We start from the raw sequence: 16424 nt of genomic DNA on the forward strand, positions 1-16424 counted from the left end.
TGCTTCATGTTCTATTCTGCTGTAGTTAATAACTATGGTTCTATGGGTCCTTTTTAAATCTGGCCCACTGCTTTAATTTCTTGCAATATTGCCTGTCTCTATGCAGAGGGCACAGCAGAACGGGGATACGCATAATGTATTGGCTTGTGGCATGTTGAGGTGGCAGGCTTTGTCCAATTACCTGCACCGGATACCAATTAGTATGGAAGGGAAGGAGAATGACGAGGGGGTTAAAGTTTAAGGGGGTGATAATGATGAAGCTGATGCCGATGGGGTTTGGCCCTGCATTCCATCGGTGCAGAGACGACCCTTCCCCGCGCCCCCGCCTGCAGCGCTCCAACAGCTCCTCTCGGACATCCATAGATCATTAATCTAATTGGTGGGTTGCCGAGGGGATCCACGACAGTTATGGACTGTTTTAATGGTAAATGGTATTGAAGACTGCACTCACTACCCTAACAACGTACGGATGATAACAAAGTGCACTCTATCAAGAAGCTGTATTCCATTTGTCTGCTTCTTCCATTGATTTCAAGCCTTGTGCTTTGCATGATTGCTAGCTGTTGGCTGCTCCGCTCTCTGCATGCCCAAAATTTCCCTCCATTTCTGTCTCTTGCTGGCGTTGTCCTGTTAAACTTAAATGACATCTTTTTATTCATGACTGTTGCCACTCCATGAATACTAATTTGAAAGGGCTGCGTAAGTGAAGGCAATATGCTGGGAAACCTTGCCTGCCCTTTCAAACTAGTGTTCATTAAAATGAAGAAGAGGTCATTTGGGTTCACACAGGGTCATTTCTTAATGATGTTTATAATGCCAAGCTCCTCACATACTAATAGAGCTCATGCTTGATTGTAAAGGGGCTCCTAACCTTCCCTGTCTTTCACTCCTATCTCCTGTCTGTATTGCCAGTTGTGGCAATGTATGAGAATGTTCTTAAGTGTCCTACGCCTGGCTGCACGGGACGCGGCCATGTCAATAGCAACAGAAACTCCCACAGAAGGTAAGTGACAGCCTGCCTACGTGAAACTGGCACTGTCCATGTTGTTGTTTGCTATGGAACTTGATTCATATTTTCATTATTTTTGAGGCTTTCTTTTTGTTTTAGCCTGATTTTTTTCATCTTGTCCAATTGTTTAATTATTATTTGTGTCCCTACAGCATATTACTTTTTGTGTGGATGCGTGGAGTCCTTTCTATGAGAAGGAAAGAAACTATTGAAGAGATTCATCTGCTTAACAACCCTGTAGTTAAAGTGAAGCTGATTAGAATGCAGCAATTCACACTTTCCACAGCATAAATCATTCATCAGCTCGTGGTGAAAAATGGCATCTATCAGGTGCAGGTTTGGAGCGAAAGACTGAAGACAGCAGGGCCCTCTTGCCAGCGCTGTCAGACGGGGTGAGGTGACAGAGAAAGAGGAGTGTCACCCAGAGCAGATGCTCAGGGAGTCAGGCATAGCAGCAGCCATTAGCACCTATCTGCCACTCAGGCAGGGTGACAGGAGAGGTGCAGACCTGGGAGGACCACGGCGCCTCCATGCTGTGCTCAGCGACAAGGCTGCCGTGCAAAATAGACACACACAGTAAACTTTCACTTTTGCTAGAAAGAGCCGATATGAACTTCCACGAACTCCCTCACACTCCACAAACTGGTGCACACTCTCCTCCTCCCTGCACACATCCATGCATATCTGACGACAGGTACTCTGGCTTCGGGCCATTGTCAGAGATAATTTTTTCAGTGTGGCCCGACACACTGGAGTTGACAGACTGGCTGGAGACTAATAGGGGTTAAGGATAACAGCATGAACTTTTGTCACATTTGGTCAGTTAGCTGTCATAAGACATCTTACAGCTCTTTCTTCTGTTAGAGTATACTTTAGGTATAGAAAGATTTCCTGTTTGTGTGTGTCTGTGTGTTAGTGCCTTGTCACTGTGTGTTTGAAAGGAACAAGACACTTAAAAATACACACAAAAATGCACATTTGTCCATATGGGAATCTCCATTCTGGGAATTATTTCAAGCTGCTCAACCAGAAACATGCAAGCTGTCCCCAATTGTGTTGTTATTTAAAGTGTGAAAATTGATGAAAATTAACGATTTTTGAATTTTAAGCAGAGTCTAAAGTATAGTCAGGTATTTTCAGACCTGTAAACTGATGCAAGGCAGACAGGAAAATTTGCCTGAGCTGTTTTGCTTTTTTTTTTTTTTTTTTAGCCTGACACACTGTCTGACACACACCCTAACAAGCTGAGCACAAATGTAAAAAGCATTCAAGCTCAGTGTAGTGTGAGTCTCAAACTTGCAATCCACAGTTCAACTTGAGCTGCTTTGTCATTTCAGTCTGTCAGGATGTCCCATCGCTGCAGCCGAGAAGTTGGCCAAAGCCCAGGAGAAGCACCAGAGTTGTGACGGTCCCAAGTCCAACCAGGGCTCTGACCGAGTCTTAAGGTAGTATTCACTCTACACTCCTATCCACATGTATGATGGAATTCAAGAATGCTTTTAATATAAAAAGGGTGGTAATTTGGTCACTTAAAGGGCAAACAAATGGAATGGAATTACATACAAAATTCAGCTGCTGTCCAGTCATTTTGCCCTTCGGCATTCAGTAAAGCTGTTGAGTTTTTAAGTCTCCCCCTCTTTGTTTTATGTTTATGTCCTCCTGTCCCCTGAGAATACTTTGAAGAAGCTGTTTCTTCCTTTTGCTGCTCACTATTGGAGGCATATCGCTTTATTAGGTTTTAAGAAATTGACTGAGACTTTCCTTGATAGTTGTGAAATGTGATGAAAAGTCTTAAATAACTGTCAATTTTAATCTAACAGAGCATCAACAGTAGATCTGAAATCTCATTTTTCCTGGTTTAAGGCCCATCACAACATCAACACATATCAAATGATAAAGGCATATCAAACAAATGCATAGTAGTGAAAGACATGAAAATTCAATTTAGCCTGTTTTTCATTGAATATGCATGAAAACCTCTTGCAGAAGCTTGTGTTTTGTTTAGTTTTGTTTTGGAGAATGAGGAGTAGAACAGCCACATGATGGCATATGATGGAGACACCCTCATCACCCTAAGTCACCCTTCAATCCACCAGCATCCCCTCCTGATACTCTTCTCTAGGGGTTTCACCCTAACAGTCTGACCCCCTTGCACCTGCTCATTCATTTTTATTTATTTATTTATTTTTTAAACCAAACCACCAAGTTCCCTCTCTTTCCCCTGGGCAATGTTGAGTGCCTCGGTCCAACTTCCACCGCCTCGTCATTTATTTTCCAGGCCTATGTGCTTTGTCAAACAACTGGACTATCCACAGTATGGTTACAAGAACAATGTTTCCACCAGCACGCCCCGCTCCAACCTGGCCAAGGAGCTGGAGAAGTACTCCAAGACCAGCTTCGATTACAGCGCCTTTGACGGCAGCAACAGCCACCAAGTGTATGGAAAACGGGCCATCGCACCCAAAGTGCACGGGCAAAGAGACACCTCTCCAAAAGGATACGATGGTACTATATTGTTTCCATTGCTACAGCATTTTTTTGTGACACTTAAGTTTAGTAAGGAAATCATGTATTAGTTCACATTGACAAACAACAAATACTATAAAAAAATATCATAAAAAAAACAAGTGAACTAAAAGTTAAGTCCATATTAAACATCATTTACTATTTGCAGTACGTTTACTTTTGCATTTCCTGGTTGGCCCCGCAGCCAAACGTTACTGCAAGAACTCCAGCTCGGCCAGCAGCACCACCAGCACCTACGCTCCCAGCAGCAGCAGCAGCAGCCTGAGCTGTGGAGGTGGAGGAGGGGGCACCGGAGGAGGTGGTGGGGGCGGGGGCAGCAGCGCCAGCAGCACCTGCAGCAAGAGCAGCTTTGACTACAGTCACGACATGGAGGCTGCCCACATGGCGGCCACGGCCATTCTCAATCTGTCCACGCGCTGCCGGGAGATGCCCCACGGCATGGGGGGCAAGCCCCAGGACCTGAGCTCACAGGTAGAAGGGCAGGGGAAGGACACTGGAGTGACAGTGATGGTGCATTGATGTTTAGTTTGTTAATTAAAGGAGATAAACACTTTTCCGGAGTATCAAACTCCACATTCACAGCAGCATTATCAGACTTTTTTTCCTCCTGCTGTAGTTACAAATAAACACTGACAGATTATATTTGTGTTTCCCTCATTATACTGATGCTGGCAGTGAACACTGATAAAGATAGGGAGATTTCAGATGTGCGCCAAGCACACACACACGCTGACACTCACACATTCCATTAAAGATCCAAGGCTGTGTCTTACACTCAGGGCTCAGCAGGGCAGTTTTTTATTTTCTGTCTGGGGATCAGATAGGAGCAGGACGAAGCGCCGTTTGACACGGCGTGAGCCCAGTGTGTCATTTCTGAGGAGATAAGGTGACGGTGTTCCTGTATTATCTGCTCCCAGATGCTGAGCTGGAAAATGGGGGCCAGAAAGAGAGCACACAGCAGAGGGCTAATGCTGGCTTAATGCTAATGTTGACAGCAGTGAGTGAGAGCCAAGGTGATAGAACTGAAAATAAAGAAAGAGCAAAGAAAGCCTTCTTGGTGAGAGGGTTCTAAATGTCAGTAACAGAGGAAAGAAAAGGACAGGAAAGGAAAGGAAAGGAAGGGAAAGAAAAGGAAAGGAAGGGAAGGGAAAGAAAATGAAAGGGGATGAAGGGAATGGAAGTACCAAAAAAAGGTGGCGTGTACAAATGCCTGAAGCAGTCCAGCTCTTCCTCTGGTCCTGTTTCATTTTCTTGTCCTTCCCCTGCTCCGGGGCCAGATGGGCAGCGTGTTCTCGGGTCAGGATGGGAAGACAGGAGCCTTCAGATATCAGATCAGACTTTCAGATTGGGCTTCTTTTCTTCTTCTTTCATCTCAACACCTCACCTCCTGGCGCACACTGCTCTGTTCTACGTATGAATCAAGCTACACAGACATTCATACATCTCTTGTCACATTCCTTGTTTTTTTTTTTTATGTCTGGCTGTCTGCTCATTTCACTGTCTCAGTATCACTCATTGAATTTATTGCTTGTGTGGTCAACTAAGGACTAATTGTGTCCTTAACGTTTTCAAGCCAAATGCTGCTTAATAGTTTGCCCTCGCCCAATGAGGGCTGAGATTGGCAACCTCTGCGAGCCTGAAACGGATAAGCAGTAGAAGATGAATGAATGAATGAATATTCTCAAGGTCTAAGTGTATTGACTGGTGAGATTAGTCTCCTTCAGCAGCAGTTTCCAAACATGTTTTTGCTTGTAAACCCTGCAATAAAGTTTTTTTCCAGCTGAACATACCAACCGCAGTGGAATTGGAATATATATACAGTTTATAGGACTAATGCGTTTTTTTTTTTTGTTTGTTTTTTTTTTATCCAAGATATTAGCAATTAAAAATAAAGAAAAGTCCTTTCATCTTGTGACCCCACTAAATGATCAGAGGGGTCAGAGTGGTGCAGACTCTCAGGTTGAGAACCACTTGAACACGTAGTAAAGGAGCAAAGCTGAGGAAACATTACCTGTGATTTTACATGAACTAGTTGTTTTATTACAAACCAGGAATATACTGAACTGTTTGATATGTTCACAGTATTAATAAGAGAACCTAGGCCTGATTTATAATGAAAGACCACATGAAGGTCTACATTTAGACTGCATGGGAACTTTCAACAATTACATTCAAAGTATATGTATTCTATTACATTCTTTATCTGCCTTCCAGGCAGGTACATACCCTCCCAACATCCAAGGATAAACAAAAAACAAGTTCTGTCTGCCGATTTTGTGAAAAAAGAACGAACTGTAACTTTAGTTCTAATGTTATAAGAAGAGGAATAGCTTCTTTTAAAAACTGAATAAATTGCTTTCTTGCGATAATGACAAAATAATAAAATCCTTCCTTGTTATTACAAAGAAATAAAAATTTCTTAGTACAGCACTTTTGTTTTTTTTGGTACGTTGGCAGCGATAAATTTCTATATATTTTAAATGTGTCCACCAGAACTTTTAGATTAATAACATTTAAAGGAGAATATTTAAGCTGAGAATTTATTTGAACTTCTCAAAATGATCTGGACAAAGGCTAACAAGTTTTAAACCCTCAGCTTCAGGGAGGCTGTATTTCTCTGAACAAAGCTGGGAAGGACTCCAAGGACATCCCAACATTTAGCCAAAATAAGATTATCTTGGTGTCAGCATACTATCTCACTGCACTCAGAAATATAAACAGGCATCCATGAATGTTTGATAAGTTGGAAAAACAATAGATGAGGAGGAGGAAGGAAACGGTGAGCACAGGAAAGGCCACAGCGAAAGCAGCTTTTATTTTAATACCTCGGATAGGTCATGTAGTGGGAATTGTGACCCAATGCGCTCCAGCTCATATTCAAGAGCAAGTGCTCAGGGGTCACCTCAGGGTCAGAGTGAGAAGGGGTGGGATTTGCCCTCACATATCAGCTTTGTTAATTCCATATGAATGGGCGGTCATGTTTAATTTGACGCTGACATGTGATGCAATGGCTGACAATGAGAGGGCAGTCCAATGAGCATATTCACCAAGGCAAGACAACTCGTGGCGGCACACAGTGAATGTGCACCATTGGCACATTTCCTTTTGGACTTGACCTTTACATAACACAGACTGTTTCTACTACTCTCCGGTTTTGTTTTGTTTTTTTTTGTTTGTTTGGGTTTTTTTTTTTCTCCACCTACTTCGGATTGTGTGAGTTTTAATAGTGAGCGATAGAAGCGGGCACTTACTTAGATCATGGAGTAATGTGGAGTACTCTCAGATTGTGTTGCTCTTCTTCAGCTTTCTGAAGGACTGTCTTTAACTTTAGCAGCTTATCTAGTGAGATTTTGTTGTACCTATAGTTCACAATGAGGTATTTACCTCTATAGACTAATGGCAGACCAGTCGTAATAATTTATCCTCCCCTTTTCTTTGATTCAACCACAGTTCTTCCGGTGCTTGTGCCCCATCACCTCCATCACCCCATGCATTTGAGTCAATGTGCGTCACCAAGGTTTTGGCTCCAGACACCAGGAGAATCCACCCCCAGGGATACTGTCTGCTGGAATAAGCATTAGAGCAGGCGCTCCTGCTCATGAGAGGGAGAGAAAGGAACGAGGAGGAGGAGGATGTGGAGGAGAGCGTAGATGGAAAAAGAGGAGGATGTTAATGAGAGCGGGAAGATAAAGACATGCATACACATACCTACCCAAACACACCCCCTTGATATGTACAGTATCAAGTAGAGCTTGTGCCAGTTCCAGAGTAAAGAAGTCCGATACATGCATAAACACACACGCATCTTACTGCACGTGACCCACTTTGTTCCAGCGCACAGCACAGTTCTGTTTCTGTTTTGGGGTCTACAGTAGTCTAGTTCCATCCACTGCTGCTCATCACTGCTCCCACCCCACCCCTCACCCTTGCCCCCCCCCCCCCCACGTCCATTCACATTAGGCTCACACACACAACGCAAAGTCAAGCATACACACGCGCACATCCTTCTGGCTACACATTATAGCCTATGCCAGGATGGAAGGAAAGAGAGAGAAAGAAAGAGGAAAGGAGGGGTTCACAGAGGGATGCACTCGTCCTGGAGCACTGATGACCTCTTCTTCTTTTGACCCTCTTATGAGTGTCACACTACGTTGTTACTGTACACTGCAAGTGTCTAATGTTTCATGCGAGACAGACTTGGGCAAAAAATAAATTGGAATATTGTTTCAGATATTTGAACTGCAAGTGTTTTTGTTTCATCTTTCCAGACATCTGAAAAGTTCAAGCAATTTTCATGTACATCTTTAGTATTAATCTTGTGTTCAGCCACTGTTTTGCCCAGCTCTGATCCCGGAATATGAATGTTTAACTGCTATTTAATCAGAAACTCTCTCTCTCTTCTATCCCTTTCTCTCCATCCCTGCCTCCTTATATCCTGCACATCTTTGTACCCTTCTTTCATAACCACCTGACTGAAAAACTCCACACATACGTGCACCAATCTCCTCCTCCACATACACTGACACAAAAACAACATCCACATACACCTTCCAGAGTCCCGGTCTAGATGTTGATGAGAACGGTACGTTGGACCTGAGTATGAGCAAGCGTCTGTGCGGCGGTGGTGGTGGTGATGGTGGTGGAGGAGACTCTGTGCTCACCCCGCTAGAGCCCATGTCCCCCCAGAGGCATGCTGCCCTGCTGGGCTCCCGCTGCTACGGCATGGGGGATGCCGCTGACTGCTGGGACCTGCCAGTAGACTACACCAAGATCAAACACATAGATGAGGACGAGAAAGAGGTAAAGAGGGAAATTATGAAGAGAGAGTGCATTTGAGTGCAACTGTCTGGTTGTGCCCGGAAAAATGATAAATTACTGTGTGTTGTTGATTTTTTTTTAAGGAAAGACGGTAACAGAATCCCACTTTTTGTTCATACAAATGTTTTATTTTTTCTCATCAAAATCCATAAGTTGGAGTGATGAATGGACGAATAATGACCAAAAATGCCTAATAGCTGTGATGTGTGTAGATGTGATAGTTTAACGCTTTTCAAGCTGATAGACTGTACAGTTGGTGTGCGTTGTTTATTCTTTCTGTTCCATGTGTCTCAGCCCAAATTATCTCCCTCCAAACCACTGATTCAACACAGTGTCTCCCAGTCAAACATTTGCATTGCCATCTGATTCATCTCAAGGATTCTTACCTCCCCGTCTGACTCGCTGTTATGTATTTGGAATCATTAGAAAGTCATATTAGGTATTTTTTGAGGGAAACCTAATGAATCTGCATGTTAATTGATGTCAGTGATGCCATGCACGAAGGTATCTGCTCTGTTTGTATCATGCTCCCTGCATGCTGGCTTTCTGTTTTTACATTTCGCTCTTCTCCAAAATGAATTATGCAAAGTAGCACCTTGGGAGGGAATCGAAATGGCTCATCTCATCACAGAACTGCTGGAAATCAATGCAGCACTGCTGGATGCGCCTGTCAGTGTGTGGAGGCGCATGCATGTGCAGTGCATGGGCCCTACATTAGTGTGTGTGTGTGTGTCAGACGTGAATATTCATATGTGCATGTCTGTACCTACGTCTCTTTGGGAGTGTGTCTGTGTGTAGCCTACTTTTGCACTGCATCTCTGTATATTTGCATGTGTCGCCCTCATTCCTGCCTGCTTCTCAGGCTCGCGCTCCCTTTAATTGGAGAAGCTCACTGGCTGACCCAGCATCACGCACTCTGAGACAGCTTGAGCGCTGGATAATTTGGGCTGCATCTGGGCCTGTCTCTTTATGGGCATTACTGTATATTCACTGCAAGCATGGAATAAAGGAAAGAGGATTTGCATCAACAGCCAAAGTGCCCTGGCTGTGTGCACTGCAGACAAAGCACAGCCCCACACCAACACAAGGCAGCAGCGCTGTGACACTGCACCATAGTGCCATCTAGTGACTGACGAGGGGATTACAGGAATACAATTCAGCAACTGCCACAATGCTCTGTACTCACTCACACACATAGGAATGCTGTAAAAACATGTACAAACACCCACACATAGCCATACACACACCACACTGTTCGTTTGGCACTAAGTCATTATCTCCTCTCAGGGATTTTGTTTTCTACCTGTGTGAGATTCACAGTTGAGGCTCAATAGTCACAAAGGCTCAACTTTTAGTATTCAAATTGACAAGACTGGGTTGACAGGTGTGCCTGCAGAGTGTGTCGGGGTAGGTGAAGGAAAATAAAAATTTGGAGATGGCTTCATTTCAGACTCAACGTTCAGACCGTTGAATGCTTTAATGCACCTAAGCATGGTATCTGTCAAATCCATATTGATGATCGTTCTCTTTCAATCTCTTGCCCCCCCTGCCCCTTCAATCTCTTCCTCCTCCCCTGCCCTGTGCTCTCACCCCATCTCAGCCGGATGACCTGGACCCCTTCCATGACCTGCTGGAGGACCGCTCCTTCACCACTGATGTGAACATGCCCAGTCCCAAGCCCAAGTATATCCAGTGCAAGGAGAGTAAGAAGGACCTGATAACGTAAGAGCCTTCCTACTCCAGTGTTCCTCCAATCCCTAACCCCACTCATGCTGCCCTCACCTTAATTCTTTTTTCATTTCCTTTCCTCTTTCTCTGTGATACACTTCAAACCTCAAAGAACCACTTCTCCTTCTCCACCTCCATCCTGTGCTAATGCTTGCTATGTAGCTATTTGATTTTTTGTTTTTATTTTTATTTATTTTTTTTATTTGTCAGCTTTTTCCATTTGTCCACACTGATCTAAATGATCTTAGATGTGGTAGCTTCTGCTCATTCCTTTATCACAGTTTCTTTTGATGCTTTGATCTTTATAAGACACAACACTAGTTGTCAGTACCATGCTTTATCAACTGTAGTTGATCTCAAGAACCACGATAATAATCACAGACAGTGAAGCTAAACTGGAAACAATGAAAACCAAAAAATAAAAAATAAAAAAAAATGACCCCCCCCAACCCCCCCTTTTTAATCTAATTTTTACGTTTTCTTCTCCTTCCCTTTGGGCTTATAAATCTGTCTATTTTTCCGGAGGCAGATGTCCCACACCGGGGTGTGATGGAAGTGGTCACTTGACGAGCAATTTCGCCTCACATCGAAGGTGTGACTTCCTTTTCTCCTGGTGGATTCTAAGTCTATTTCTCTTTATTGTTTTCAGCTTACCTCGACTATGCTGTCAAACACCTGTAGGCAGAATGTCTCTCCCTCTCTTATTTCTTAGCCCTTTGACTATTGGACGCTTGGTGTTCAGAAACAAGAAGTACAAAACATAAGACTAAATGAATCAAAGATTGGATACATGCTCATTTTTAAATTAAACCCTGTGATGAACTTATCTCTCAACGGGATGCGTGTAAAGCGTTTTAACTCGGTCCTCCAGGCCCCCCCCTGCTGTCTGTTACAGCGTGCAGTGTGCACAAGCTGAATGTGCAGGAGATTTCCCTGAACACACTCACAATTCTGATGAAGTTTTTGACATCAAGTCAATTTTCTAGTCCCTCTGTCCTGTTTGAACACAGTGCAGAGCAGAACATGCTTATAACACAACAAGTGAAATACTCAGAGGGTTAATGGTTTCTAATCAATTCCCTGCACTTGCATCATGACTTTTTTTGCATTTTCTGATTGATGTTCTGTGTGCGCATGTGTGTATAAAAGTACTTGTCAGTGTGAGTGCTGGCTGAGAGAATGCTTTGTGTTGCAGTTGTTGGGGTGTGCATCACTCTGGTGAAACTAACGTTGTCCTGGTGTATTTTCCAGCCTCTCAGGTTGCCCTTTAGCTGATAAAAGCATTCGAAGTATGCTGGCCAACAACGCACAAGAGCTCAAGTAAGACGTGAGATGACTCAGTCCGTGTATGATCTGTGTGCCTTTCTTATTCTGCCAAGCATTAGTTCATCTTTATTTGCCAGTTCAAGAAGTGGTCATGTAAAGCCCTGAATGGGCTCAAGGAGTTTGATAAAACATAGACAATCAAATAAAACTGAACTGACAATTAATTATGTTTTGCAATCAAGAAATTCCATTAAAAAAAATAGAAACCAACAATGAAAGACTAATAAATCAGCCCACAATGAGCCCACTTGGTGACATGTTTCTTTGCTGCTATGAACAACCCAAATATTCACCATGTATCCTCCATTGAACTAATCTCCAACAAACATTAGTAACTAAGGCAGTTTTTCCCGATGTTTAAAGGCAACTCCAGTGCCAAACTCTTGTACGACTGAATTCAGTCTTTTAAAAAAAATATCCAGATATATCCAGATATCCAGAGCTTTTTTGGGGCGTTTGATAATCTCCTGTGGTTGTACATACTGAAGACACAGCTTCATTATTGTTAGACTTGTCTTTAATCTGGTTGATTGTGGTTATTGGAAACCCTGAGGACTCTGCACTGTTGCTGTAGGCCCTGAGCCCTTTTTGTGTTTTCTGCCCCAGGTGCCCGACACCAGGGTGCGATGGTTCGGGACATATCACTGGCAACTACGCCTCACACAGAAGGTACACACACAAAGCACACACAAATGAGCTAATAGCACCCTTAACATCTCTCTTTTGTTACTGTCATGTCCCCCCAACCCTCCCACACCACATGCACCACTTTATGCTTCAACTTTGTAATTCTGTCATTTATCTGCAGTCTCTCAGGGTGTCCGCGGGCCAGGAAAAGTGGGATAAAGATCATCCACAGCAAAGAGAACAAGGAGGACCAGGAGCCTATCAGGTACAGTACAGACACTGGTCATCAGTCTTCCGTTTCCCAGATACTGAACTTCCTTATCCTGCTACCAACAATGCTCACTGTTCTCAGCCTGCTTCACACATCTCTCAGGAGACACACATAAGGTGACAGGTGGATTTTACTGTTTCCTGTTTTAAAATGATGCAAGGGAGCTGTGAACTGGGAACAAATTGATCAGATTCAAGATCAGAACATTGCTCTTTGACATGCTAAGCAAGAATAAAGGAGTAGCAGCTCTGACAAGAAAAATGTACTTTCAGTGTAACATTTCATCCCAAACCTAAAGGTTGGAGGGAGGGGGGGGGCTTCAGAAGTGCAGGCGTATAGCAGTTTAAGGTAAGAAGGGTGGGGTGGAGGTTCTGCAGTCTCTGGTGAGCTCCTGCAGACATGCAGGTAGGGAAAGAAAGAGAGGAGAGCAGGGAGAGAAACAGAGGCAGAGAGAGATTGATTGGACTTTACCTAAATTCCACAGTGGGCCTCTCAAGTCTCAGCCCTGCAGCTTCATTGATTTCTCTAGTGCCGCAGCAACGATTTGGCCGTTCTGGTAGATTCTTATGAGAGGGTTCCTGGTGGTCAGTATGCACTTTTTGATTTTAGAATAGCTCTGCAAAATATAATAATCACTAAAAACACTCTAGAATTTAAGGGTTGAACATAATGATGCTCATTAAATATATATGTATGCATATGTGAAGTTTATACTCCCTTCCCGGCCCAATTATTTGCATATTGTTCCTCGCCTGCTCTGTGCCATGAAAAGCAACACTGCCCTCACCAGCTCGGCTCTGCTAGATGTCTGGGTGACACTCAGGCTGTGGATTGGGGCCATACAGATTAGTGGATGTTGGACTCAACAGCACAGTTCTCAATATGTTCTGGCTGGTTTTGTTCACGGATGCAGTGTTGTGTGCAGATGCCTGGTTGGGTTCAGGCAGATGAAACATTTATGGCTTGAGCCCTCAGAAAATTTTGAAAAAAGGTGCAGTCACTGAAGAGAAGGGTAAGAATTAGAAGAGGAGGCTAGAACGGAGTTTCCTCCGCCATCATGGATGTATTTTATTTATATTTGCAGTCTTCACCTCAAATATTTCACAGAGTGAGAAGGGAAAAGCTGCATTTGTTTAATTCACCCTGCAGCCTTAGATATCTATTTATCTATTATCCATATCGCTTATCCATGCAGGGTCACGGGAGGGCTGGAGCCAATACCGGCTGACATTGACTGGGGGCATGGTTTGCCCTGGACAGGTCACCAGTCTATTGCAGGAGACCTTTAGAAATAAACAACCCTTCACACTCACACCATTAAGGAAAACAATTATGCTGCGTCTGCATTATTTTAGAATGTGAGGGGAGGCTGTAGTAGCATGAGATAAGCCTACACAGACACAGAGAGAACATGAGGAAGGATCCAGGCCTGGGGTTCAAACCCAGAACCCTATTTGTTGTGAGGTGACAATGCTCATGACTGCACCATCCACCATGTATCTTGCAGCCTGAAACAGCTTGATGCAAATATTAAAACTGATGAACAAAAAGAAAGATCTGAATGTTCCCTTTGTCGGTATCAGAAAAGACACAGATGGCATCAAAGGTGGTGACTGATTCCTGATTATTTTCGTGTTGAACACTTATATTCCAACCGATCAGGTGACAAAATTGATTGGAATGAGTTTGATGTTTTTGCTGTTTCATAGTCAAAACTGCACTCAGGATTTAGAGAACCCAGTCAAGTCAAATGTTTTGGTATAGCACAAAATCAGTTATCCCCAAATATCTCCCTCTGCTTGTGCCAGCTGAAAAAATGTACAAGAATTGCTATATCAGACCACATGAAGAATAATAGGGAGGGCTACCATCAAACCACCATCCATCAGCCTTATGTGTATGGATATATTTTCATTTTCAGATGGCAAATCGGGTGACTACTCTAAATTGACTGATGACAGGCGAGATTAGGAGCTGCATCTCACACCCAGTGCAAAGCACAACACAAGCGTATTTGTTCATTTCAGACTGATGCAGTTGTTGTTATCATCCAGACACTTTGTTTAAATAGCAAGTAGACCTGCATTCATCTGAGCACCCATCAACATTGGTCTTACAAGATGTTGTGTTGTGGCTTGTGCCTTCACTTCCCGACAGAGCTGTGTGCGGAACTTCAATTCACTCTTTCCTGCCCATCAGGAATTTTCTGCGCGTGTGCGTGTACGTGCGCACGTTTCAGAGCTGGTCTCACTGGTCACTGGTCAGTTATCAGTCATAATATCTGATAAAGCCACCACAAATAGCACCTGAGTTTTAAAGGGAATGGAAGATAACGCTGATTGGCTTATTACATGCTACACCAACAACTCTCCCAAGATTAATTAAGACGTTCAGTGCAACCCTTTTGAACCTTGCATACAATTTTTTTGCTGTTAAGATAGTAAAAGCGATAAGAACATGCCCTAAATGTATTTGTGTGCTTTGGTGTGTTAACACAGAGTACTGATAGTACTTCAGCGATAAACTAAGAATACGAATGAGTTTTACACAGACTATATGTCTTTGTCTAATTAAAGAATTTGGCTCAAAGGGTGAAGAAAATGTTTTCGGAAATATTAAGAACAAGAAAGTCATCTCGGTTCTGTGTTCGAACCTCACTGTAGACTAGCTGAAGTCGTCATGGGAGTTTAGCACAGTTCCACAAAATGTGGCAAATTCAACCACAGTTTCACAGGGAATGATTCATCTGATGTCGTGGCGGTGATTTGGAATATGAACATGACTAGAATTTCAGCAGAATGCAGCAAATATGCAGACACAAGGAAAGCTGTCATTGTCATAGTCCATTAAGACTGTAGAGAAAGAAAATGAGAAAGGGCCATTTGTACTGGAAGCAGAGTGTCGTTGTTTGATGGGATGTAATTTACTGTAATCACTCTAGATTTTGGGTTTGGCTGGATGGATTGGTTCAGCAAATTCTTTTGACTTCTGATTCATATTTACTTGGGAACGATCTCAAATAGTGCAGAAGAAACCCCCTGTATCTTTTTCCCCAGAGAAAAAGCCACGAAGTTCAGCTAAAACCAGCTATTTGATACTTTCACAACTGATGCTGGCTTTAGCCAAAATCCATTTCGCCTGGTGTGACATTTGGAATAATTTACTGCCTCATTGCATCTGATTAGCACTGGCGTTGATGCACTGTCAGCAATTCAGAGAGGTGATAAGGCAGCCACTGGGACAGCTTTAAAATAAGATGATCATATCTTTGTTTATATCAAAAGAGAAGAGATAGAGGGGAACAGAGAAATCGCTATACTGTGTGGTTTATTTATACTCAGGAGGCAAACAGACTGGTGTGTAACACCCATCCAACACAGCTAAAGGAAACTAATGGCTCCAATGTGTTGCATGAATTGTAACTTTGAAATCAAGCTGTGTTGTTTCCTTCTGTCTACTCGCTCCACAGGTGTCCAGTGCCTGGTTGTGATGGTCAGGGACATGTGACAGGAAAGTATGCATCCCACAGGAGTGCGTCCGGGTGCCCCATAGCAGCCAAGAGACAAAAGGATGGCTACCTAAATGGCATTCAGTTCACATGGAAATCTGGCAAGACAGAGGGCATGTCCTGCCCTACGCCGGGCTGTGATGGCTCGGGTCATGTCAGTGGCAGCTTCCTGACACATCGGAGGTGGGTCATGGTTGCAGTAATTATTTAAAGATTTAAATGATGTGATGAGAGGATTCTTATGCTCACCCTGATGTCTGTTTATTTTTTAGTTTTCGTAAAAAAAAAAAAAAGCAAATCAAAGTCTATGTAACTTTTTATTGAACTATTTATTAAGGCCCCATCACCAGTGTGAATGTGTGATTTCATTTGACAGTATTCTATCAATGAAAAGTGATTCAGATATAAAACTACAGTGTTCTGTAAAATCATATGAAAGAACCAAAACTTCAGCAGAAAAGTTTATATTAATGGCAGAGCCAATTTCAGGACTTTGTAGCATCGCCCAAACAATCAATACAAAATGCTAATTGCACAATTGATATAATAATATGAAAAGGTAATTCTTTTTACCTTCACTGAGACTAGTAGAAGTTCAGCAATGAAACATT

General features: G+C 43.1%; 1 protein-coding gene across 1 annotated transcript in view; it reads left to right on the forward strand.

Moving 5' to 3' along the window:
• The window catches only part of myt1lb (myelin transcription factor 1-like, b), a 30993-nt gene that overhangs the window by 10291 nt on the left and 4278 nt on the right, over positions 1 to 16424 (forward strand). The window contains exons 4-13 of the mRNA XM_029494290.1: positions 913 to 1003; positions 2347 to 2454; positions 3288 to 3514; positions 3720 to 4006; positions 8090 to 8335; positions 9954 to 10075; positions 11333 to 11401; positions 12014 to 12076; positions 12216 to 12299; positions 15775 to 15996. Coding sequence (XP_029350150.1) covers positions 913 to 1003; positions 2347 to 2454; positions 3288 to 3514; positions 3720 to 4006; positions 8090 to 8335; positions 9954 to 10075; positions 11333 to 11401; positions 12014 to 12076; positions 12216 to 12299; positions 15775 to 15996 — 1519 coding nt within the window. The remainder of the gene's footprint in view (positions 1 to 912; positions 1004 to 2346; positions 2455 to 3287; positions 3515 to 3719; positions 4007 to 8089; positions 8336 to 9953; positions 10076 to 11332; positions 11402 to 12013; positions 12077 to 12215; positions 12300 to 15774; positions 15997 to 16424) is intronic.

This window comes from Echeneis naucrates, chromosome 22, assembly GCF_900963305.1.
Source record: "Echeneis naucrates chromosome 22, fEcheNa1.1, whole genome shotgun sequence".
NCBI classification, from domain to species: domain Eukaryota; kingdom Metazoa; phylum Chordata; class Actinopteri; order Carangiformes; family Echeneidae; genus Echeneis; species Echeneis naucrates.